This window comes from Perca flavescens, chromosome 20, assembly GCF_004354835.1.
Source record: "Perca flavescens isolate YP-PL-M2 chromosome 20, PFLA_1.0, whole genome shotgun sequence".
Taxonomy (NCBI): Eukaryota; Metazoa; Chordata; class Actinopteri; order Perciformes; family Percidae; genus Perca; species Perca flavescens.
This window is the reverse complement of record NC_041350.1, coordinates 5,484,816-5,510,716: the sequence shown is the minus strand read 5'-3', so window position 1 is coordinate 5,510,716 and position 25,901 is coordinate 5,484,816. Positions and strand designations below refer to the sequence as shown.

Sequence of the window (25,901 nt, the reverse complement as noted above, 5' to 3'; positions counted from 1 at the left end):
CAAATAAAAGTCCTGCATTGAAAATGTTACTTAAGTAAAAGTATCATCAGGAAAATGTACTTAAAGTATTAAAGGTTAGAGCACTCGAAGCAAAAAAACACTCCCATTTTAGAAACCGGAAACGATCCAAACAGTTGGGTGTCTAATGGTCCAATCATCTCAGCTGGACTCAAAGGCAGTTATATTGTTGGGTAGTTTCATTTATAATAACATATCCTACTTTATAAACTACATGGGTTTCTTTGTGCAAAAGTCTAAATTTGTAAAGTAACTAGGAACTAAAGATGTCAGATTAATGTAATGGAGTAAAAAAAAAAAATATTTCTCTCTGAGTAGAAGTAGAAAGTGGCATGAAAAGAAAAGACTCAAGTAAAGTACAAGTACCTCATATGTGTACTTAAGGGCAGTACTTGAGTAAATGTACTTAGTTATCGACACTACTGATCCCACACTATATATCAATCTCGTGGCGCGCACAGGGTGTAACTCACATGTAACCTCTGAACCGGCCGAGGTCATCGTTGGGGTTCTCACACTCAACACGACAGTGGAAGCTCTCGAGGGAGAACTCCTCCCCCTGGAAAACACACAAACACAACACATCCAATCAAAACCTGCAGATACATACACATAATAATAATAATAATAATAATAATAATAATAATAATAATTTATACTTTATTAATCCCGCAAGGGAAATTACAATGTTTTCACTCTGTTGTTATTATTATACACATTACACACAGGCCTGAATTACACACACATGCTCAGTACCTATACATGCACTAATGGAGAGATGTCAGTCGGGAGCGGGCTGACTATGGAAAGGCACCCCGAGCAGTTGGGGGTTTGGTGCCTTGCTCAAGAGCGCCTTGGCTCGATAAGGTTTCCTTACAGCACTTTATCTGGTTTTGTTTTAATAAAAAACATTTTATTTATTTATTTTTTTTTATATTTTTTGTTTAATCTACAGGTCTTTCCGACTTGGTGACGTTAAGGACAGTCTCAATTATTTTCTTGAGATTATAAATTTGTATTATCTTTGCACTTCTGTGAAATGTATTTTAATTTGTGCTGCGGGGCATCTTGTTTGTTTTCTTTATAACCAAGAGCAGCTAGGCCAGATGTAACCATTAACATAAATACACTGTTTTACTGACTGACATGTGATGTGCATTCTTCTTAGAAAACAATCAGTTTTTAGAAATGTCTCATGATATATTGTCTCTAGAAGTGTATTATTCAACTTTGGTTTTTGTTAAAGAAAGAAAAGAAACTCGCAATACTTAATACTATCGAATCGCAATACTTCTAGAATTGCAATGAATGAAAGTCGCAATACAAATCGAATCAGCACCCATGTATTGTGAAAGACTTGAATCGGGACAAAAGCGTATCGTCAACACATTCGGATGAGGCGATACGGGATGTCGTCTCCTGCGTCTTCACTTTTTACTGGCTGTTTATCTGTGACTTTCATGGCAGAGCAGATGTGTTGAAACATAATATGCAAATCAGGCTGCCAATTGACATCCACCGAGAATGAGAGTGACGTGACTGGTGACATTTAAAAAAAGTTGATGCATGTAGAAGCAGACAGCTGCAAAGAGAGCCACCTGCCTTCTTAGTGCGACTGTGTACATTCATGTGTCTCTTGCTGACAGAAAAATCGGTTTCTCTTTTCCACAAGATGTCACCTTCAGTTAGGTGTGTGTGCACAAAAGCTTTTCATTAGTTCCTTTTGTGCTTTTTACGCCTGGAGTGAGTCAGTCCTGATCCAAGGCCTTTCATATGGAACACGTAATCTGCTACATACGGTAATACAGCTGCAAATGGCACACTTAGCCTACAGTAGGCCCACATTTAAGGCTGGGCAAAAATTCAATATGATAATCGTCTTTCAATGGGCTCATATCGTGATGAAATCATATATCGAGATAAAGTGATATACACTTGCGTTGTCTAAATTGATAAAAACAAGCCCATACTAATTCAAATTTCTCAGAAAGTCTGTTGAGAAACATTTGGAGAGAATATAATTTGAAGAATTGCAGATTTGTTTCAACATAACACAATTGTTGTGTATGCTTGTAAACACAGTCAGTATATAATGTAGCTGGAAAAAGATGTATATAATTTCACTTGAAACTGTTTACCACATTATTGACGTTCATTTATCTATAATCTCATTGTAAAAGATACTTTGTGAAAGCACCAGTTGTCAACCCTACAATATTGTCGCAATGTTGATATATTTGATCAAGAATATTGCGATTTTCTCCATTTCGCCCAGCCCTACTTACAGTATATTAAAATTGTGAATAGTATTGATCCTTCATAAATGTAAATGAGATGTACAATGCGGTATTAAACAACATTACCACTAGGGCTGCTCCCTCTTAGTCGATTAGTCGACTAATCAGTCGTTTTGGTCTTAGTCAACTTAGATTTCTTTAGTCCATTAGTCATGTTTTATGCTTTTTTCATGCTGAATGACTTATTTCCAAGAAACGTACGAGCACATTTCCGGTAAACACAAGAGTTAAAGTAGTGCTTTTACATGACTCTTTGCGGAGAAACTCAGATTTTTAGCTCTTTCGATTAAATCAAGTAATCGATTAGTTGATACAATTGAATGAGTGTTAGTCGACTAAGAATTTCTTCAATCGAGCACAGCCCTAATTACCACAAACTCGAGCCTCAAAAGTGATCAAAGAGACTTAGCTCAGAAGATAAGCTGAGAACCAGACTGTGAGAGCAATAGGCTGGATTCAACAAGAGAATGAAAAAATATGAACTGCTTCTGTCGGCCAAGCTCTTCATTGCTTTTAAACAGACCACTTCCTCTTCCATCAAAGCAGAGGATATGGTGGATTTCTACCATATACAAATGAAACCTACACTTGGTGGCTGCTTAACTCTATCATCCTTCTTATAAGGTGCCCTGCAATACAATACCGTTTTTACTTTCCTTTTTTGAAATATGTGAGGTCCATATGTGTTTGTGTTATGGTGTGAATGTGAAAATGAACTGCTTCCTCCCCTGTCAGCTCTAGCCAATGAAAAGAAATAAGCAGAGAAATCAGGCCAATTCCAAAAGCTGGTCAGTCTGACATCATGTTGCCTGAGCTCATTACTATTCATTAGCTCACCCAGTTGGGTTTGGTAAAGGATTCTGACAGCCAGGCTCTCATTGGCTAGCTGTTAGCCAATCAGATTCAAACAGCTTACCGGTAGCTTGCTTGTCTTCCTGTAGGCTTTCTATACCGCGCTAGAATGGCTTGAAACAAGGTAACTGAGGCATTTTTGCCACAAATGTTTTTTAGAGTTCATTGTAGAACTTCAGACATTACAACAAAGTAATGAAATATGTGTGGCAGGGCACCTTTAAATGATTCTCCAAAGTCATCCGCAACTCTTCTGTGGGCCGACTCCCTTCATTCTCCGTTTATAAAAAGAAGGAACAAGGAACAAAAAACTGAACTGAAACAAAAAAATATTGAAAAAAAACTTGAAATATATATATAAACTTGAAAATATTGATGCAAGTAACCAAACCGGGGAAACCCAGAGTGAATTAAGTAATTTACACTATTGTACTAAATGAAATAATGAGTAATAAAACACAATTCCCGACACACAATTTCCAACATGGCAACACATGTGGTCAAATCAAATCAAACAAAATCAAGAATAAACAAACGACTCAGCAGGAAAGCCCACACATTCACTCGAAAAGATAAATAAAATCGTTAGAAGTTTTTATGTATGCCACTTAAATCTAACCTGACACGTCAGATGGTTTGCACATTATGGTAACCAACCTAAATCTTCCTCCCCTAACTTTAGAGTTAATTAGCAAGTCTTCCCGAAACATATAGAATAATTGACTAAAAGCGATTCAAACCACACACCATACATCCATACACTACATACATTACTGATAAACGTTTACCTTTGTTTATTTAAATAAATTTGATTTACTTGAGCAAACGTGTGTTCTCCACATTTTGTCAGGTCTTTGAGGCAGGTCATGACATGGGGGCTCGTTAAATCAGACCTTGGTAGCAATTCTTTTCCTTGTTATGTTGGGGTGGAGTATCACATATGACTTTCGAGTTTAGTTTGAAGACCCTAAATGAGGGCTTTTCCTTTGCTCAATGTTTAAAAGGTTAACATGTTATCAGTTTCTCAGCAACGTGTGTAGTGTATGGATGTGTGTAGGTGTAGCAATGTTAGAACGCAAAAGGAACTCAACCCAAAGTACAAACAAACCAAGCAACCTTGAGGAGGGAGAGAGGAAGAGTGACTGCCCGGGCACTCCTATTTATGGACATGCGAGTAATCAGTTCATCCAGTTCAGTTAATCAGTCCCTATTAGCCAATCCCCAGATCCCAGCAACCAAAGGGACTTAATAGGTCTTGAGGCCTAGGAGCCGTCGCACAACAAAGAGTTATCTTTTTAACCATCCTATTAATGGCATTAATGATAATGATAAAAGGTAAGATCCCCTGTTCTACAACAAATGTCATCTATAAGCTGAACAAAGATATCAAAGGATATCAAAACATCTCCATCAAGAACTCTATTAGATGTATCACCTTCAAACCGGGGACACCGGTGACTACATAAAGAATTCTGTGTTAAATCCTTTTTTTATGATTAACTTTGGTTTTCAAAGCAGCATTCTATTTGCCACTATGACTTGTTCTGTCGATGAATGTGTATGTGTGTGTTAGTGTGTGTGTGTGTATGTATATTTACAGTAGATGAAAATGTAATGTAGGTGTAAGTATTGATACAAATGTAAATGTGTTCAAATTATGATTAGTGGTCAGGCAAAACCAATGGAAGACTAATGGAATCAGGATTGTAAGAATTGAATGAGAGATGACCAGATGAAGTGTGGTTCTGTTGCAATGTTTTTTGATAGCCAACGGATACATTTTATATGTATGAACAGTGTATGTTTTTAGTGTTCCTTGATTTACAGTGTAGGAGGATAAATGGTAAATCGCCAGCATTTATAAAGTTGTATTTATATAACGCTTTTTCTAGTGTTAGTGAGCAATCAAGCACTCTACAGGCACCATTCACCCCATTCACACACACAAACATTCGTGTACTGGTGCCCGAGGCCACTATACAAGGTCCCACCTGCTCATCTGCTTATTTTGTTCAGGTTAATTGTTGATATGTCTCCTAGTAAGCAGAGTGAGGGGGATAATGGCCAGTGGCAGCCCAAGAAGAGAGATGTGTAGTGCCAGGTAGCGTAAACATAGATATCCAGGTGATTTTGTGTGCTGTGCAATCGCATTTCTGAAGAAAATCCCAACTCTGCAGAGTATGTTCTACTGTACGAGCTGTCGGTTCGCATTTAAATTATGGATAAGATGTTTTTGCAAATTTGGTTCAGAAGTAGGCATCAGGAGTAAGGGATAACTCTAGTTCCCATTTTATTGATGGTTTGAATCACTTTTAGTCAATTATTCTATATGTGTGGGAAAGACTAATTAACTCTAAAGTTAAGGGAGAAAGATTTAGGTTGGTTACCATAATGTTAAATTTAGTTTGGATGGATGATTTAAGTTTCACTTGCATGGCAGCTGGATTCTCGCCATATCACAAACCATCTGACGCGTCTGGTACGCATAAAAACTTCTAAAGATTTAATTTATCTTGTCGAGTGAATGTTTGGGCTTTCCTGCTGAGTCATTTGTTTATTCTTCATTTTGTTAGATTTGATTTGTCAAGTTTTTAACCACATGTATTGCCATGTGAAATTGTGTATCGGGAATTGTGTTTTTTTATTCATTATTTAATTTAGTATAATAGTATATTTTCTTAATTCACTCTGGGTTTGTAAAGTTACATTGGCGATAAGAATTGAATTTGAAGAAATTTTTTTTGTTTAAATGTAATAAAGTAAAAAAACATTCTAAATGGTTGTGAGTCCTTGGGAAGCAGAAATCGCAAATGTATAAATGCATTTAAAGTTAAAGCTTTAGTGCGTAATTTTTTCATATGATTGAACGTCTACTACATTCAAGCCATTGCCAAATGAGTTGCTATCAGCTCCACACAACTCTCTCTGGATTTCTCAGTATGGCTTTGTTCAGAAGATTGTGTCGTCCGGTGACTTTCCCGCGCAAATGAAGATATTTACCTTCTGAAGAGTCCATCATGTTTTTTTAATCCTCCGTGTCCTCCTTGGTTACTAGCAACTGCGTGGAGGAGGGGTGGGGGCGCGTGCGCGACCACAGAAAGTTTGTATCATGTGGACGCGCCGACAGTGTTGTCTTTACTTAGAATTCCTCATGGGGGTGACAGAAACTACGCACTATAGCTTTAATTTAAAAGGACGAAAACAATGTTTGCTCTAGCCGGCCACACATTAAAACAAAGACACATCTTAGCTATGAATCCACTTTGTGTATTATTACCTGCAATGGGAGGTCTGAAACCACCTGTCTCTGTTTCAGGTTGGTCTCTCCGTCCAGGTTGGCGGTCTCAATGTAACAAACCCCACGCGGGTCAGAGGAATACAGCAGCAGCATGTCAGCTGGGATGATTTCATTACAGGACAGACGCACAAAGTCTCCAACTCGCACATCCTTCCAGCGCTGGTCAATGTAGGCTTTCTGCTTGCTATGGACAGAAGAAAACGTCTCAGGCAAATGATCAAATACTAAGAAAAACATGAGGTTATAGTATACATTGACACACTCAAATGGCAAAAAGATCCAGAGTGGTCCATTTTGTGAGACTTTACTAGCAATAAAGGCTTACTTTTTACTTTATTGAACACAGTACAGAGAGATCCCAGACAGCGGTAGAAATGGACAATTAGTACTGTACTTCAGTACAATTTTGAGGGACTTTACTTGAGTATTTCCATTTATGCTACTTTGTACTTGTACTATGCTACATTTCAAGTTGTGATATGTGGCAATCAAAGCATGTTAAAATAGTCTCCACAAGTCACCACACAGATAAGAAAGGCCTCCATCTTATTCTCAGTAAGCTGGAGGAAATTTTGGGTCATGCAGCATTTGACATTCTCAACACAGCTTAAAAGAGAGTGATGGTTATGTGCTTGACTCGGTTTTAAGGGGAATTATAGCTGCGTTTCAGCGTACCAATGGCTAAAGGATGTTGTTTTTCCAAAACACAGAGCCCACTGGGAGTAAGTCAGTTTTTTTTATTTTATTTTTTTATGTACAGCACTTGGCTTGGCTTAACGTGTTTATTTCCTGTGATTCTAATGTTTTTGGTTGTTTTTTTTAGATTCTGGTTCAGTGTCGTAGGTGCACTTTGTTTTAATTTGTGGAGTGGAATTGTTCTGTATTTTGTTGCTGTTGTCATATTTGATGTTTGTCATGTATACCTTGATGTGATTTGATGCCTGCTGCAGATCAAATTTCCTTCGGGATAATAAGGTTAAAGTTTAAAGTTGAAGTTGCACAAATATAATGCAAATAAAAAAGGGCCTACGATGGAGCCTTGGAGAACACCGCAGAAGACAGTAGAGGAAGAAAAATGACAATTATAACTTAACCTGATCTATATTGCTGATAGGAATTACACCACTGCAAGACGCTGAATGCCTACTGCACATCTTAGACAGTCTAAGAGTATCAAATGCCACAGAGAGGTCCAACTACTTTAAAATGGCATAAAACTGTAATTTATATGTCAAATTAATTTTATGAAAGTGCTATTTGCCAACAGGGAGTCTGCTTTCTTCTTACAAGCTCAGAGAGAAAAAGTGCTGCTTTGATTGACATGTATTATTCACACATACCGTGGATACAATCAGTGGTTAATTATTACACTCACATTCTATACTGTCTAACCATTTCCAGGTAGGGCAGAGGAATTACTGTAACTATTCAGGTAGGTACTGTACATGTTCAGGTCATGAGGTTCTCCGAGATAAAATACTCCGTTTTTTTTTTATTTGCAATCTAAATACAATATAAAGACATAATGTTGCAATGTGCAATTATATTAATAAGTTACCACAGAGGGGTGGATGTCATGCATGGCTTCTAACAATAACAGTAAAAACAGTTCAGGAGCAATTTGTAAATGTGCTGCTGGATCAGAATATAAGTAATGCCTTAAATACAGATACGTCTCCCCAAAAAGAGATCATGATTGGGGAAGGTTTTCACAAATGAGCAGGGTCTTTTTTTTTTTACTACCGTTTTTAATATTTAGATTTGGATGTTGGATTTCAGCTCAACTTATGTTTTATGTAGTGTGGATGGACAGTTGCCATTTCAGCTTCTCTTTTGAAAACTTCAGTTTCTAATTAGTTTCAGCTTTATCTATTTTATTGCCATTTTAATTGGCTTTCCCAAGGCATGCTTTAAAAGTGTGCTTTCTTATTTAGACTGTATTTGCACTTTATTATAACGTTGTTTACGCACACAATTGATCATGTGTGCATGACAGTCTAAATGAATGCATTGTCAAAAATGTCTTACAACACTCTTATAACACAACTTAACATTATAATTAAACTGTTGGTGAAACTGTGAGTTTCAACAGTCAGTTTCACTGAAACTACAGTATTAAAAACATTTATCGAGAAACATGTATCAAGAGTTATGGTGCACACTGACAGAATCAATGTGCAAATGTTTTGGGTTAATTTTTAGTTCCAGCATTTGCATCCCTGCTAACAATAGAACTTGTGCCAACAACATCTATGAGAGAAAGATCAAAGCTCAAACAAGGGAGCACACAACAGAGTCACAACTATCCTTCTTGGATAACGCTGCAGTAAATATACGGTCCCACAAGAAAAAGTTATCTCCATTGTTGGTTGTTGCCGCAACAAACTCGACTGAAAGCAACATTTAACCCTACCTGCTGTAAACATGGCAGAGAAGGCTGTTGATCGAGTGATCCGATTTAAACCTGCGGTAGTCTTCCCAGATATCCTTGGTCGCGGTCATTGACAGCACCAGAATGATAGGAGCCAGAGCGATCTGTGGCTGGAAGGCCTCCACAACAGGCACAAAGTTCAGAGCAGCGAGGAAGATGAAGTAGACATTGGCCATGCGATGGAGCTGCTCAAACAGATTCTTGGGGAGGAAGGAGAAGAGAGAATACTTTGTGGTCCGAATCTTGTTGCCCTTGTACAACTTCAGAAGTTGACTCAGTTCCTCATCCTCTGTGAAGGAAGGTACCACGGTCCTCTTCTTCCGCAGGCGCTCCTTGGTAGAGTTAAGACAGGACGGACATTCCAAGCTATACATGAGTCCACTGCTCCAGTGGATTCAGATCTGCCTGCCAGGTTTATGTCTCCACTCAGAAGCCTTACCTACCTGCAACCGTTCTCTAATTGTAAATTTTCTTCCACATTCCTGCTGTCCAACAGACCATTCTGATGTTGGATATTTTCCCCTGTCCCTACAGATATGGACATGGCAGGCAATGGGGAAATGGAAAGATAGACGGATAGGTATTACCTTGGTGACAAAATTCATTGCCACTCCTCTAAAGGGCACTCATGCTGTAAACAAACTCTCAAGGTTCAAGTTTAACAACTGCCTTAAAAGACTATAGATTATGTAATCAGATATATGAGAAAGGAGGGTCAAAGAGCAGCAGCAGGCATTGTGCGGCCATTGATTTCCTTCGGGATCAGAGCAGTGGACAGATTCATATATCTAATAGTGAAATTGAACAGCATAGTTTGTTAACGCTTTCTGATAATATACATACTAGCATACTGAAATGATGGCTGACATAAACACACCAAACAGTTACGCTGAGTTATTGACTGTAACTTTTATTCTTGTATTTTATACCTGTCTTATTCTATTTTAGCTGTGTTTATATTCTCTTTGTCGGCTGTTTTTAATTGTTTTATACAAAGCGCTTTGAATTGCCTTTTTGCTGAAATGGACTATACAAATAGGGCAGCCTTGTCTTGCCTACAAAAATTGTTTTACTAAATGCCCTTTGGAGGACACAAAATGGCTGCCTGGATTACTGGCAACATCATTTCCAGTCCAGGAAGTGACAGAGTTATCTTTTTTATTGTTTTCATAATGCAGGAACAACTAGAACTACAGCTTTGTGGTGGCATGCCTCCACCAACCAGTGTTGTCTGTCCAGACTTACATGATCTACCGTATGTAGTGAAGACTTTGAAGGAATTTAATAAAAAGGTATTAATTGTATTTTTTGGATGCTTCACACACATCTTCAACCCGGCGGCACAGAAGATCTATGCAATCAACACAGTCTCAAACCTCAGTCCGGTCCAAATGTCGACTGACACCACCAACAGGAGACCATCAGGAGACATCCAGCAATCCCAATCCATACAGAAAACATCACCCTGCCCTTAGACTGGATAATTAGATACACAAAATCCATTCCTTCCACAGGTGTATGTTCACACAGCCACTCCTACAGGCGTTCTCTTCATGCTTCAGACCGTTCAAACATAAACTCTTCTGTAGCTAAACTGATCCCCTCATCACACATACAGTGCACAAATTCTAACTTTAATGGTCGACCAAGTGTGCCATTCTAAAATAATGCTCCTTTTATTTTTTTTGAGTAGCGCATTGTCACTAAAACCCCACTACTGTTTGATCAGCACTCTCCGTTGGCTTGCAAGCTGGAAAAACCAAACTCTGGTGAGGCCAATCACATCGTGTATAGAGTCGGTAGGCGGGGCTTATGGCTGCTGCTGCTGGGAACAGCGGACTTCTGGAAGACTTGGAGTTCATCTTTTCTCTGATAAAAGAACAAAGAACGGCACTGTCGTCATTCTTAAAAAAGGAAGATGTGTTCGGAGTTTTGCCGACCGGATACGGCAAAAGTTTAATCTATCAACTAGCTCCACTACCTTCTTCGTAGCTCTGGTTGGTTGTAGAGCTATCCTATTGCGTGCAGAGGGAATTTGAAAGACAACCGTTTATCCCGCCCCTCGGGTTGAGCCCTGCCAATGGGGAGTTCCCAGACCCTACATCTGGATGTGGGTCTGGCTTGTCAGGCTAGCTGTGTCCTGAATAAATCACCTAAACACCATTACATCCAAGATTTAACATAAATGATGCAGCTGGCAAACATGGTTTTAGACTTCCGTATGAAGGCAGATTTCTGCAACTCAAGTCATTTTATTAATTTTTGAATTTTGAATTTATTATCTTAATGATGCAACTCTATCACAAGTGTAAAAAGAAAAACAGATTCAATTTTGTGCGATTACATTTTTAGAGAAAGTCCCACACACTGACCATTACGCAAGCAATAATTTATTCAGAAAAAAAACGGTCGGACCGAACTTATTTTTATTACATTATTAATAAATCATTTAATCTTGACCATATAGCCTTAGCAATAAACAAGCCGTTCTTTAATGTCGCCAACTGTCTTTTTGTGCTTCAAGCACAGGTATCCAAAAGAAAAAACAACAACACCCAACCCTATCTGTAAATTATAGATTGTGGTCTAGACCTACTTTATCTTTAAAGTGTCCTGAGATAATGACATATTAATAAAGTTGAATTGAAATTGAATTGAAAATGGCACTGGAGTTGGCCCTTAAGCTGATAGAGGTCCACTCACCCAGAGAACACTCGCACTACATTGTTGTTGACCTTCTTGTCGAACAAGTAGCGCCTGTAGTCTTCCAGGGCATCTTTGAAGGCGATAACAACGAGAACCACCAGCAGAGGAATCATGGCAATTTCCTTTTGAAAAGCTTCAACAACTGGCACCCAGTTCAGTAACACCAGGAACAGGAAGTAGAGGTTGGCAGACCTACAAATGAAGACCAGAGCAGCAAATTAGTACGCAGAAACGAACGGCGTACTACCAGACCAGCATGCATCTCCTGCCGTTCGGTCGGTTGGTCCATCACTTTGGTTGGGACTGAAATATCTCTACCCTGTTAAATTGATGGCCATGAAAGGCATGGCATTCAGAAAACTGTAGACTAATAAAATAAACTAGCTCTTTCTACCCAAATTACACAGTCCATACAACATTCAAAACTAAACCAACATGCAATGGATCATGGGACAGTGAATCCCTCAAAGAATACAATGGCTCCGTTAAACTGATCTTGAACTGCAGACAAATTCAGAAAAAAAGGGGATTCTGACATTGGACGAAACTTCACTTTGTGGGTGGTTGTTTAGACTTTGTTTTGGGTGTATTCCATCCGAAAAGACACAAAACGAGCACTGCCTGGAGAACGGTACGCAGCCGAGGTATTTGGCTGGAGGGTGTGGAGAAACATGAGAGGTCACTTAGTCAGTCAACTTACCAGACTGTTGTAGCTGTTCTATTATTTGCCTTTACCCACTTAGTCATTGTATCCACATTACTGATGATTATTTATCAAAAATCTCATTGTGTAAATATTTTGTGAAAGCACCAATAGTCAACACTACAATATCGTTGCGGTATCGATATCGAGGTATTTGGTCAAAAATATCGTGATATTTGATTTTCTCCATATTGCCCAGCCCTAATCATAGGCTACTTCAATACAATTTTAAGGTACTTTTAATTGAATAATTTCATTTTCTCCTCCTTTATACTTCACTTCACTATTTATTTTATATCTTTAGTTACTTTGCATATTCACATTTATTATACAAATATTATGAATAAACTATGATGTATTAAAGTGGATAAAGAGGAGACTTTATTGATCCTGTGATGAAATTCACAAGCTACCTGCAAACTCATACTTCCGCTGTTATTTTGGTGAAAGTAACTCAAAAGTAACGCACAAGTAATGTAAAGCATTACAATTCAGAGACGGTAATATTGTAATATATCTAATTACGGTCAAATAACAGTAACTAGTAATCTATAATGTATTACATTCTGGAAGTAACTTGACCAACACTGTTCATTACTAAGCTCTTCCAGAAATTTAAATGAAAAACAAACCACTCTTTTGCATAAAAATAAATATAAAATGGGAATTTCAAAATAAAAGGGGCATCTTAAAGATAGCGACATGTATCGATATTTTCACTTTGTATCATAATTATGGATCATTGGGGATTTAATAGATATGTCGATCCAGATCAGTGTATTGTTACACATTTAATACAGACCCAGTTCACTAAAGCCTGGCAGTGTGTTCAACCCACAACCAGTAAGAATCTGACCTGTGGAACTGCTGGAACAGGTTCATGGGGATGAAGGTCAACAAGCTGTACTTGGTAGTGCGGATGGCATTGCCCTGGTAGCTTTTGGAGACTGCTTCATACTCCTGTTGGTGGGGCCCATGGCGGGCACACACTGTTCTCCGCTTCCCACTGACTCTCTGTGGAGAGCTGTGGGCGTCCAGGGAGCTTTTGTTGGGCAGGCCATCGGCGGCAGAGTACCAGCCTCTCCCCGAGTTCCCCTCCAGCAGCTGCCGACAGCGATGCCGCACCCAGTGCAGCCGCTCCATCGCCTCGGTGGCCTCCTGCTCCTCTGCGCTCCACGCTGGACTTTCACAGTGTCCTCATCCTGCAAAGAAAGCAAAAAACCACAAATTAGGGGGCCAGTGGTGGCCTAAAGGTTAGAGAAGAGAGCTTCGGTGTCGGTTCAATCTCCAAACCGACACGATAAAATCTGGGTGGGCGAAAGTGTAAGAGCAGCGCTTGTCCCTGCCTCATTACCACCACTGAGGTACCCTTGAGCAAGGCCCTTAACTTCCAACCGCTCCGGTGGCGCTGCTCAGTGACCAGCAGATCAGACTGTGGTGGTACTGGGCAGCTTCCAGGTATGAATGTGGAGCTGTGTGAAAGTGATCAGGGCATTCCTGCAAAAGAAAGGCTGGCTCTCAGTGAACCTTCCCTGAATAAATAAAGGTTACAAAATAAAAACAAATAAATGAATTAGTCTCTCTAGTCTGTTCTTATAAAGGCTGTCTGCAAGTTTAAAGAATCAGTCTGGTGTTATTCTATATTTTATAAATTCAAATCCCATGACAATACCCAAACCAACAATGGGTTAGTCCAGCTCTGCATTAGAGTAAAGTGATATCATTTTCTGAACATGTCACTGTTCTAGCTGTTGTATTTTTTTTTTTGCCTTAACCTACTTATTCATCATAGTCACATTAATTAAATAAAATCTCATTGTGTCAATATTTTGTCAAAGCACCAATAGCCATCCCACAACCCTTTGTTTGTTCTTCAGTTCTTCAGATTACAGAAGAAGTACTAGCCCGATTTTCCTGAAACTTGGTGGAGGCATGTGTAACATGGGCCAAGGAAGATCCCATTACATTTTGGAGTGGATTCAAATCACGGGACGGACACAGAAATGTTTTTTCACTTCCGTTAACATTGAGAAAGAGAAAGAGAGAGAGATAGAGCGATTGTGCTGCATTCAAGTGATTTTGGAATAATTGGAACCCTGACCACATGAGTTCCCGATTCCAATTTACGCAGCATTACACTCTCTAAGAGTTCCCTTATAGTAATATATTATACACTAGGGGTGCACGATTCAGAAAATTCAATTCAATATTGATTTTTGGCTCAAAAACGATTCTCGATTAAAGAAAAGAAATGACTGTGTGTAAATGTAGTTACTTTTCGTTCAGAGTTGGGTGGGAGTTTAGAGCACTGAAAGAGAGCGCGTTGGTTGACTGGCCTGTTAGGTACTTTAGGTTGTTGTTTGTCCATGTCTTTAATGTTAATCTCTGGGTGATGGCGTACTATGTGAGTTCTCAAGTTTGTGTTGTTTCCAAAATACTTAACTTTCGCCTTGCAAAGCCTGCATATAGCATGATTCCTATCAAGTTCCGTCTTCCCCTCGAGGTTATAAAAGCTGAAATGTGCCCAAACTCTCGCCTTCAATAAGGATGGAGCAAATTCTTTCTGTGAGGTTTGCCATTGTTTGCGCTGACTAAACTTACTTCTGCTGCACTCATTCTTCTTTTGATTATAACAAGAGTGCCCAGGTGTCAGTGTGAATTCAACGCAGCGCCATCTATGGGAACGGCGATCTAAACTCATTTCAGGACAATAGTATACACGCCATTACAAAACGAAAAAGAAAAAAAATTATTTTGAATCGGTAAAGCTTGAATCGCGATACAAATGTGAATCCATTTTTTGCACACCCTTACTATACACATAGAGCAAGTAGGCCGCCTACATGCTTGCAGCTACGAATGTTTCTTTACAAAAAGAGTCACAGTCAGAGTTCTTTCTTTGAGGTATGCACAAGCAAAAGCCATGGGATAGTTTGCACATGGAGTTATGGAACCAACGTTGCTAGGACAAAGGACACAAAGTCGAGGTAATTGCATGCAAGGGGTCACAAGGATATTAGGTAGCATGGGAAGAATCTGTTGCCATGCATTACATTACAATACGTTGACTCCTCTCATCCAGGTCGAAAGCTATTCTTTTACCATAAGGAAGTTTTTTTCAAGAAGAAACATGTCTGGGACAATGCAAATAATGACGTGTCTTCCAAGTTGTCATTTTCAAGACAAATTCAAGTCTGAGCTTAGCACGAATACAATGCTTGTTGGAATCACAAAGATCCAGGCAAAAAAAAAAAAAGGGTGCCATACAACATGTAGAACTCAAGTTAAAATTAAAATGTTGTCTAGTCTTTTCTCAATTTAAAGCCAGAAGCCCCCTCCTTAACCAGCAGCATGCAGCTCTCTCACAGAGCTCTGTGACATGCCCAAGCTGCACACCATCATTCTCAGCACATGGGTGAGATAAAGACTAAAGCTACAGCACATGTGTGGTCTTCCTTCAGGATACAGTGCAATAGCACAACTATAGAAGTGTTGCTGCTTTTTGTAAACTAGATTATTTAGAAACCCACACAGAAGGAACACAATTTCTGCTTTATCTCCAGACAAAATCACAAGCACACAAGTTTGAAAACCCGAGTTATGTTACGCCCGCAGCTTCCTTTCTGAAACAGCCGCCGTCACATGTCCTGCTGGAAGTTTGAATATTTCATCTTTAAAAAAGGCCCAAAAATCACATGTCAAAGTCAGGATGTAATGTCAACAACACCTTTCTCAAAGTGGCCCAGGTTTAAAGGTGCCCTGCCACACGTATTTCATTACTTTGTGATAATGTCTGAAGTTCTACCATGGAAAAAAATGCCTTAGTTACCTTGTTTCATGCCATTCTAGCGTAGTATAGAAAGCCTACAGGAAGACTCAGCTCGATTTCTGCCAGTTCTCATTAATATTCAACAAGCTAAGCTGTTTGAATCTGATTGGCTAACAGCTAGCCAATGAGAGCTTGGCTGTCAGAATCCTTTACCCAGCCAAACTGGGCAAGCTAATGAATAGTAATGAGCTCAGGCAACATGATGTCAGACTGACCAGCTTTTGTAATTGGTCTGATTTCTCTGCTTATTTCTTTTCAGTGGCTAGAGCTGACAGAGGAGGTAGCAGTTCATTTTCATTTTCATATTCACAACATAACACAAACACATATGGACCTAACATATTGAAAAAGAAAATGCAAGTAAGCGGTTTGTACGGCAGGGCACCTTTAATGCAGTGCATACTTTAGGGAAGAAGTCTTTAAAAAGTCCCGGCCAGGCTTGTGAATGCCATCTTTCTTTACACTAGGCCTACATCCTAATAGCTACTTTGAAATGTGGTTTTGAGGAGGGGAAGTAAGAGTGTGAACTTCCACAAAAAAAACACACACACACACACTGTGTCTCATGGGCAGCTCTGGAATTATGATCACTGTATTTGATTATTTAGACCACTGACACCTATCAGCTCACATGATCACCATTGCTATCCGTCTTGTTGCTCTGGAACTGAGCTGTAGAGCTGCTTCCACTACCTGACCAAATAATACTCTGAAAGTTACAATGAACGGTTTCACATTCTATAACTGGGATTATATTTAAGTGAATTATGTTGCAAGTTAGTGTACAACATATCTGCAGATCTCAGACTCATTTAAGCCGTGTTGCGACCACAGGAAGTTTACCCCCCGGAACTAGGAATCTTCTGAGGTACTCAGAACCACAGGGTAACCACAGGGATTGGGGTATAAATTGAGTTCTGGCGACATTCTAGCCCCGAAACAGTCCCTGACCGTCGCTGATTGGTCAAACACACACAGCGCGACCACTTTGTCCCTAAAACAAGGAAGTAGCTTACTCCTATATCAATTTAGGACCAGATGTTGGAACCTGGCTGCAGGGATTTGCTCCCAATCAGCCACAAGAGCATTAAAGAGGCCCAACACAGATGTTGGGTGATCTAGCCTGGCTCACAGTCCCAAAGGTGTACAACAGGGTTGAGTTCAGGGCCCTGTGAAGGCCTGTCAGGTTCTTCCGCCATTTCTTTATGGTGCTGGTTTTGTGCACGGGGGGGAACGTCATGTGTTGAAAGAGAAAAAGGGACAAACTGTTGACACGTGTGAAAGTTGTATAGCCTAGGGCCTAATTTCCACTGGGGACAAGGGGGGACACGTCCCCTCCACTTTTCAAAATCCAGGTTTGTTATTTTAAACAATAAAGAAAGTAAGACTTCTTTTTTCTTATACATAGTTTGGTACCATTCTTTCTGGAAGAATTTATCATTAGGATCAACGTAATTACTTCCTGAATTTTGTATCACCATAGTCCCTAAACTTATGTTGAAATGCAGGAAAAGGGATTCAAATAGAAAACATTCTTTTTGGCAGAGGACCCCCCCAGACACCTCCTGAAAGAGAGCGGTCTTTATCCACAAATCAAAGATGGTGACAGACACAGCGCTTACCTGCGGTTTATTTCCATACGCTGCTGCCCGTATTCGAGAGAAGTAACAGCGGCGGCACTAGTGTCGACTTCGGTCACATCCCTGTTACTTCTTACCGACCACAGTGACAAGAGCTGGGGACCTAACAAGCAACAACCACCCCGCTGCAACACAAAGCAGGATGTGAAATACAATCGTTCTGAGCGACGTTATTCCCCTTTCCCCTGGGTCCGGCGACGTTCCACAGAACTCAAGTGACAAATTGTTAGATTTTATGATTTCTTCAGTATCGATAGTACATGCGTAGTTAAATGCGAGCTAAATATCCAGTATGGATTATTGGGCCTTTTTTATTACATTCGGCATCCAACTGATATCTCGTAAACATTTTGGGAAGTCACACTTCACACATTTACATTTGGTTCACTCTAAGTTGCCAACGATCAAGGGCACGCTAAATTGGTAGATTTTGAAATGGAGTTCGGCGTGCGGGCCAACATCAATTCAATCCTCTATTGAATAATCGAGGCGATAGTTGTTAAGAGTTGTTTTCACGACAAGACACAGATAACGACAGATTATATTTATAGCACCGTATTTCCATCTACTAACGTTGTACGCGCATACTGAGAAGTCATTGGAGATAACGAATGATCGTTTTTCCAAAAGTCGCGTGAACGCAGCTCAGTCTACCACGTGACAAACGTCAGCTGATCAGCAGGCGGAACCGAATGAAAACATGATGGTGGTTGCGCTGAACAGGCTGCCTGTCACTGACTGTCTTACAGTAAGTACCAAACGTTGTATTCACGAACCGTGATACGTATGTCGTGTTCTGAATGTCTAATTAAACATGAAGACAATTTACTTCATGTTTTCTGAATATGTCCGAGCGACCATTGAGGCATACACAGTCAATCATTCAGCAGCACTTAACTTAGTTGCCTAGCTCTGTTTTTAAGTAATGATTTAATCCTTTAGTTTTAAAATAACAAAATTAATCTATTCAGCTATTGAATTTAAATTAGTTGATTCTAACACGTGTACTAATGTGTCTGTCTATCATCCATCTCACACTTCCTTGGTCTTTTTTTAAAGGGATGTAGTTCGGATCTTTAGAATTGTGGTTTGAATGACCTACTTCTCCGTAGTCAGTGTGATAGATAGTAGGGCTGCACAATATATATATATATATATATATATATATATATATATATTTGTTTTTATCGTCATCGCAATAATCAACTGGCGCAATATACATATCGCAATAGACATTACGAGATTTTTTGTGTTAGCTGAAAGAAAACATCAGTAGAAAACTGCACTTTAAAGTGTATAGGCCTATATTCTTTTTAAGTAGTGCCTGTCATTGTCAATTCAATGTTGTACAATAGTGTTAGAAATTATGATTTGTTTTAAATTCAACAAGCAATGTGTTGTATTTTATAAGAATACTAAAAGCAACAGGAAGGCAGTACACATTTATCACAAGTAATATCGTTATCGCAATATTCAACAACATTCTCGCATATTTTCCTCATATCGTGCAGCCCTACTCCATAGTCAGTGTGATAGATAGCTACAGTAGATGGCGGTCTCCCCGCCCCCAGTTTGGAGAAGCAGCTAGAAGTACAGACAAGAAGCTATGCAATATACTGCTGTGGATGTGGGGGTTGGGCAGCATGCTAAATGTATTTTAGACATCTAAAAGACCCCAGACTCCTTTGACAAAGACAGTCATTTTACCTCGCAGAACACTGGAGTTGCTGTTCTACAATCTACAATAATAACGCAAACTTTTTTTTTTGGGGTGGGGGGCTTTTTCCACCTTTAATGGACAGGACAGGTGAGAGAGGGGGAAGACATGCAGGAAATTGTCACAGGTTGGAATTGAACCCTGGACCTCTGCGTCAAGGCATAAACCTCTAAATATGTGTGCACCTGCTCTACCCACTGATCCAACCGGGCCACAACACAAACAAAGTTACCGATCGATGCAGACCAGCAGCTCCAGTGTTCTGCCAGGTAAAATGGTGTTGTCCAAGGAGTCTGGTGGCTTTAAAGAGTGCATAGATAACGACTTTAGTTCCCCCCGCGTTTTAACTTAAAAGGGGCTGTTTGACAGCAAGGTAAAGCAGTGAAATTATTCTAAATATAGTGCACATTAAACTGATATTGATTTCTTCAGGTGGCTAAAATACCTCCCACCCCCATCCGGCATCCCCACCCCACAGCAGGACATTGCTTAGCTTCCTTGGTGGTTCTCCTGCCTGCTTCTCCAAACTGGGAGTGTGCAGAACGCCCTCTGCTGTAGCTAATACACTGACTATGGAGAAGTACCTCATACATGCTCACTGCGAAATATCCAAACTATCCCTTTATTATGTCCATTTTACATTTCATGATCGAGAGTTGACCTATTTTTTTATTTTTTTATTTTTTTTTTTTTTAAATCTAAAGATTTGTAAGCGGTCTGCTGCCTAAAAATGAAATCCAACCCACAGAGCAGCAGCAGGCGCTCTGATTGGTCAGCTGTTGACCTCTGAGTCACACAAACACGCAATACACATTATTTCAGGAAACTCTTTGTGTTTTTATTGTTTATAATTGTAATTTTGTGATTGTTCCTTCATTATTTTTTTTTTTTAACATATTGTAATTTGGGTATTGTTTTATAGTATTATATTATAGTATAGATAGTTTTTTTTTTATTACCTTTTTGTTTGTGCTGTAAACAGGGCATCATTGGAAAAGAGAGCTTGCTCTCAACGGCCCTCCCTGAAGAAATAAATAAAGGTTATAATATGTGTGAATTAGTAAGTGTTTATTTGTGTTATGTGTTGCCCTCTGAAAAACCTGTCCAGTGGTGTTCCCTGCCTCTCGCGCAATGCATGCTGGGATGTACCCAGTCAGTTTGACATCATAGCTAAAGCCATGTAGCTACCCACATGGGGGTCAAATGGGGGCCTATTTCATAGCCCAAAAGTGAAAATGACATTTTTGGACAAAGTATTAAATAAAAAAAATGCCATCATTGAAATATCCCCGGGACTAGCTTGTTTTTCCAAATGCCAAACGGTGATCCCTAACACTATGGCCTGCTGTGTAGCTTTGTCACAGGGTGGTGGATGGACTGTGTGGGCGGGAGCCTCCTCGCAAGGGGGATTACAGCGCCACCTGGAGCCTGGAGGAGTGGCTGCAGCTGCTCCACTCCCTGACAGCCCTCTTCCGCCTGGCAGTGGGGAACAACAGCTCCGATGAAGAGGTGAGAGAGAAACACCTGGACCGGAGGGGCTGTTTTAGCTAAGGCTTTAGTTGTAGAAGAGAAGGAGAAGAAAAAGAAAAAAAGGCTGCCTTTTAATTATTACGTTGAGGTTATTACAGGTTAATAACAAGGGTATTACCAGGGCCACACAAAATTGAAATAATTAAAATGAAACTCAAATGTCGATACCTCTCCACCTCCAACCAAGCAGAAAAACGGTGCGCTAAATTCCGCAGAATTTCATTTTGGATCACCGCTGCGAACTGTAAAAAGAAAGCCCGCAGATCACGTTTGGGGTCTGGTTATCACATTATGCGTCCGTACACACTTAGTTGCTATATTATCGAATTGAGGTTAGAATAATTTCGTTATCAAGAATAGACCGAGACCACTAAAGATATATTAAAGTTCATTTCACTTGAGAAACCAACAAGGAGGCCTTCTCAGCAATACAGAATAGTACAGCTCATGACCTAACGAAAAGCTCTCTACAACAGCTTTTGTAATACAACGTTGAATGTGATAAAACTCTATAGTCCTATTACAGAGTCAGTGTCGTCAGTTACCTCAGTCAAGGAGCGCCTTGAGAAAAATGATTATTTTGAACGTTGCATTTAGCAAGTAAACTCTTTATTTTTTTTGTCTTGTGTTCAAACGGTAAAAGCATAAAAGGGAAATTTCACAGGTCAATAATCGGGGCAGCCCTAACGTCACGAAGTCTGCAGCAGTTTGGAGTGTCAGCAGCTGGATGTGTGGTGGCCGTGGTGGTCGGTAGCGGCGAGTGGCTGCTCCCGGGTCATATTCTCAGCTCTCCTCCCGCCGGCTGTGTGTACAAAGTGGTCTCACCGTTGGCGTTGCACGCTCAAACTTACCAGAAGTACATAAACAGCCCCGCTATTACATTTTATTTTCCAAAATTTCTAAATAGCACTTTTACCGACACTTGTTGGCACTCATTCCAGTCCCCCACCCCCCCCCCCTACATACAAAAACAATTATGGTCAGAAATCCTTTTTTTTTTTTTCTTTCATACATACACCAACATTTGGAATGACATTCCCCATCACATCAGAATACTACCATCTATCACATATTTCAAAAAGGCATACAAACTGTTCCTTCTCGACAGTTACACTTGCACTCATTGATTGTTCATGTATTGTCCAAGTCTTGTTTGCACTGTCTGTATTGTTGTGTTTAGTTGTCTGTATCTGTCTAGCCCAGAGGTGTCAAACTCAATGTCACTAAGGGCCACACTGGAAAAAGAGAATCGCACCAAGGGCCAGACGTGTACTTTACTGACATGCTTTTATTTCATCGAAAAAGTAAAATATCTTTGACTCAATTATTGCATGTCTCATATAGTCTTCTCGCTTATAGTTTGGTCCACATAAAGCCCTGGAAAAGTCCGCAAAAAAGCTCCAAAGCCATTCTAGAATTTAGCAAATCGAGCAAAACAATGATTACATTTTCTAAGTAGGCTAACACCCAGCTGACTCGCAACAACTTCTTTCACAGCCGGAATATGGAAACTCTCAGGTTCTGTGGGAATTTCGGAGTCTCAGAGTCGGCAAATTTCCCAAATTCTGCTTTTGAGCGTCACGTAATTGCAAGTTGAAAAACAGTTTCCCATGTTTTTGGTTTGGCGCACAACTAGGTGGGCCAAAATATATTGTGAACCTAGATTGATATGCGGGCCGGATCAGAACGTGCGAGGGGCGGGTCTGAGTTTGACACGTGGTCTAGCCCATGCTAATGTCCTGTACAAGGGTTTCTGTCTTCATGTGCCGTAACTGTGTTCTATGTTTCTGCCGAGTCCAGCCCGTTTTAACTGTAACTTAATGTGACTTTTAATCCTTTCCTGTATAATAACTGAAATGAAATGAACGACCAGGTGCTGGCCGGGCTGGCAGATGTGGGCCGCAGCCATGCCGAGGCGGTGCTGAGTGTGCTGAGAGCCAGACGGGAGGAGATCCGCGACGCTCTGCTGGACAGAACCAACTCAATCTCCTCTGCCACGCTGCAGGACTTTGACTGGCAACTTAAGGTGACTTCATGCTGTTTTTATTCTTCAGCGTTCAGTCGTCTTTTCTTTTTTGTTTCTGATGTAAATGCCATAACCCGGATTAGCATTATCATTTTGAAAGTCAATGAAAAGAAGTGCGAGCATCTGCACACTTATCTTTACTGCACACAGCCAGTTTAAGCTCAGAGCAGGATACAGAGCACACACACAGAGCAAGGTCTCTCCTGCAGTGGGGGGGGGGCGGCAGTTAGCAGTCAGCACACCTGAGCCGGTAGCAGGCTGGGTGAACACACACTTAAAACGTAACTCGCGCCAAAATGCAACTAGAGATGTTCCGATACTGCCTAAAACGCTGGTATCGGGAAGTACTGGAGTTTATGCACCGATCCCATACCACGTAATAAAGCCCTAAAGAAAATCTAGTTTATTTCTTTTTCCGTTATAACTGACTTGTCAAACTGGAGAATAAAAGAAAGTTCTGTGGCATTCATTGTTTGTGTTTGTTCATGTTTCAAAAAGAGTTTAACCTGAGCCAGACCGACGACAAAGATAGAAATCATATCACAGCCATACAGGGATCGTAGTATACAGCTGTTAAAACATAATAAAATATATGACACACTGGTATCGGATCGGTACTCGGAATCGGCCGGTACGCAAGTTCAGGTATCGGAATCGGTATTGCGAAATAAAAAACGGTATCGGACCATCTCTAAATGCAACCTAGGGTCTTTTTGTGGATGTACCCGAGTCAAGCTTTCGTTTTAAAAGCATATTTAGGACTTTTAAGATTGACCGTATTTTCGTTTTTCGGTCAAATGGCCTTCTGCTATGATCGCATCAAAATCACTATTTTTAAAACACTAAGAAGCCTCGACACAACATGAGACTTTGCTCCAAGGATCACCAGGGGCTCTACACATGAACTCAGCATTGAGAACATTGGTTGTTGTTTCCGCTCACCGTCCATCTCGCCAGTCAGAAAGAGTCGATCTCCGAATGCAATGTAACAGGGAGGAGAGTAAAGATGGAAAGCTCCTAAAGCTTAGTTCCATAGAAATGCACAGATTATTTGTTGTTTTGTCGTTAGTGAAAAACAATATTGACCTTGTAGTTGAAAAAGGAGCCTCACATGGAGTCTGTTCATTCGCATTCGGATATCGTCGGCCGGAAACAGCAAGAGCTACGGTGAGTCGTTCAAAGCCTTTTCTTTTTTGTAAACTCTGTGAACACAAACAATGTTGTCAATGCTTTTGTTAAGGTGTAGAGCCCCTGGTGGTACTCTGAGTATATACTGTCTGTTCCTGCAGCACTCACCTCTTCTGTTCCCTGTCCTCTGTCTCTCCAGTTGGCTCTGTCCAGCGATAAGATCTCGTCTCTCCACACTCCTCTGCTCAGCCTCAGTCTGGACGTGAGGGAGAACAGAGCCCTCCGCTCTGTCACCATGGAGATGAACAGAGAGGAGTTAAACACACTCATTAGTTCACTAGAGGCTGCTAATAAGGTACGCACACTAAATACCTAATTTCTTTAGTTAGTATATTAAAGGTCAAAATAAGAAAAGGGTTTATTGCCACAATAACTTATGTGGAATTTGCCTCAGTGAATGGTGTATACATCCCATATCATGCTCATTTTCAGGCTCATACTTGTATTTTGGTTTCTACTAGAACATGTTTACATGCTTTAATGTTCAAAAACAAATGATTTTTTCCCATCATGTCTGTCTGAATATACCTGTACCTCACGCTCTGTCTGAAACGCTTCGTTCTAGCCCCGATACCCAGCTCTACTCATTATTAAAGGTCCCATTAATATGAGGTCTATATAAAAGCATCCAAAAAGCAGCATGTCATAGGACCTTTTAAATTAAAATTAATGATAAATAGCTTTAAAGATATTCTAGCTTTAAAAACCCTCATACTGAAATTCTGGAAAGATCTGTAGTTCCTCCAGTAAAACGATGCATTGCATATAGTGCAACTAGAACAAATTTAGGTTTATCTTGAATAACAAACTGGAACTTGAGGTGGTTCGGGCCCACTGGGCTCCTCCCTAGGGCACGTCCAGCTGGGAGGAGGCCTCGGCGAAGACCCAGGACTAGGTGGAGGGATTATATCTCCATCCTGGCCTGGGAACGCCATCGGGATCCCCCAGTCAGAGCTGGTTAATGTGGCTCGGGAAAGGGAGGTTTGGGGTCCCCTGCTGGAGCTGCTGGCCCCCCAACCCGACCCCGGATAAGCAGATGGATGGATGGATGGATGGATGGATGGATGGATGGACGGATGGACAAACTGGAAACATTTTCAAAAATAAATGAAACTGAACACAAACACAAAAATCACAAGTAGCGCTGGATGGGCGGGTTATATATATATAATTATTCTTCTTTTCCTACTCCCCTCTCTTTTTCAATGAAAATATTTAAAACATAAACATATTATAGCTTATTTAAAATGTAATGCTTTGTAGTAAGTCGATCCAGAAATAATAGTACAGGCCCGAAAAAACACAGGTCAACGTTTTCAGCATTCTGCCAAACTGTAAACCATCTGCAAATCCTTTAGCTATGACGGCCGTTATGTTCCAATGATTTCACGCCAGTAGTAAATAATCTGCTCTTAATCAGTCAAATGAAATGCTAAGTATTCATTTGTGTTTTTCTTGCAGGTGGTGCTGCAGTTGAAATGATAGAAAGACCGCTGACCCCCCCCCCCCCACCCCCACCCCCACCACACGACTACAGGAGGTCCAGTGGATGTTAAAGAGATCCTCTGCCGTGATATCATTGTGTTGGAGACACACTGACAGTTTTTCAGACGCAGTGATGAGTTCTGCCCTTTGTAATCCACTCGTGTTTATGAACAGTTGAACA

The 25,901-nt window shown here is 40.3% G+C and overlaps 2 protein-coding genes across 3 annotated transcripts in view; one reads left to right on the top strand and one right to left on the bottom strand.

The window, feature by feature from the left end:
* Window positions 1-18,449, bottom strand: part of atp10d (ATPase phospholipid transporting 10D) — a 53,218-nt gene extending 34,769 nt beyond the window's left edge. Inside the window, exons 1-5 of one of the 2 annotated variants that reach the window (XM_028565584.1) lie at window positions 17,757-18,449; window positions 13,162-13,507; window positions 11,600-11,794; window positions 6,445-6,649; window positions 492-577 (exon numbers count right to left, since the gene is read on the bottom strand). In XM_028565584.1, coding sequence (XP_028421385.1) covers window positions 492-577; window positions 6,445-6,649; window positions 11,600-11,794; window positions 13,162-13,448 — 773 coding nt within the window. In that variant the 5' untranslated portion in view covers window positions 13,449-13,507; window positions 17,757-18,449. The remainder of the gene's footprint in view (window positions 1-491; window positions 578-6,444; window positions 6,650-11,599; window positions 11,795-13,161; window positions 13,508-17,756) is intronic. The other variant, XM_028565585.1, reaches the window with a different exon arrangement.
* Window positions 18,415-25,759, top strand: commd8 (COMM domain containing 8). The gene is made up of 5 exons (XM_028565586.1): window positions 18,415-18,522; window positions 20,845-21,000; window positions 22,895-23,047; window positions 24,375-24,530; window positions 25,697-25,759. The coding sequence occupies exons 1-5, from the start codon at window positions 18,475-18,477 to the stop codon at window positions 25,715-25,717; spliced, it is 534 nt and encodes a 177-aa protein (XP_028421387.1). The 5' UTR covers window positions 18,415-18,474; the 3' UTR covers window positions 25,718-25,759.
* The last annotated feature ends 142 nt before the right edge of the window (window positions 25,760-25,901 follow it).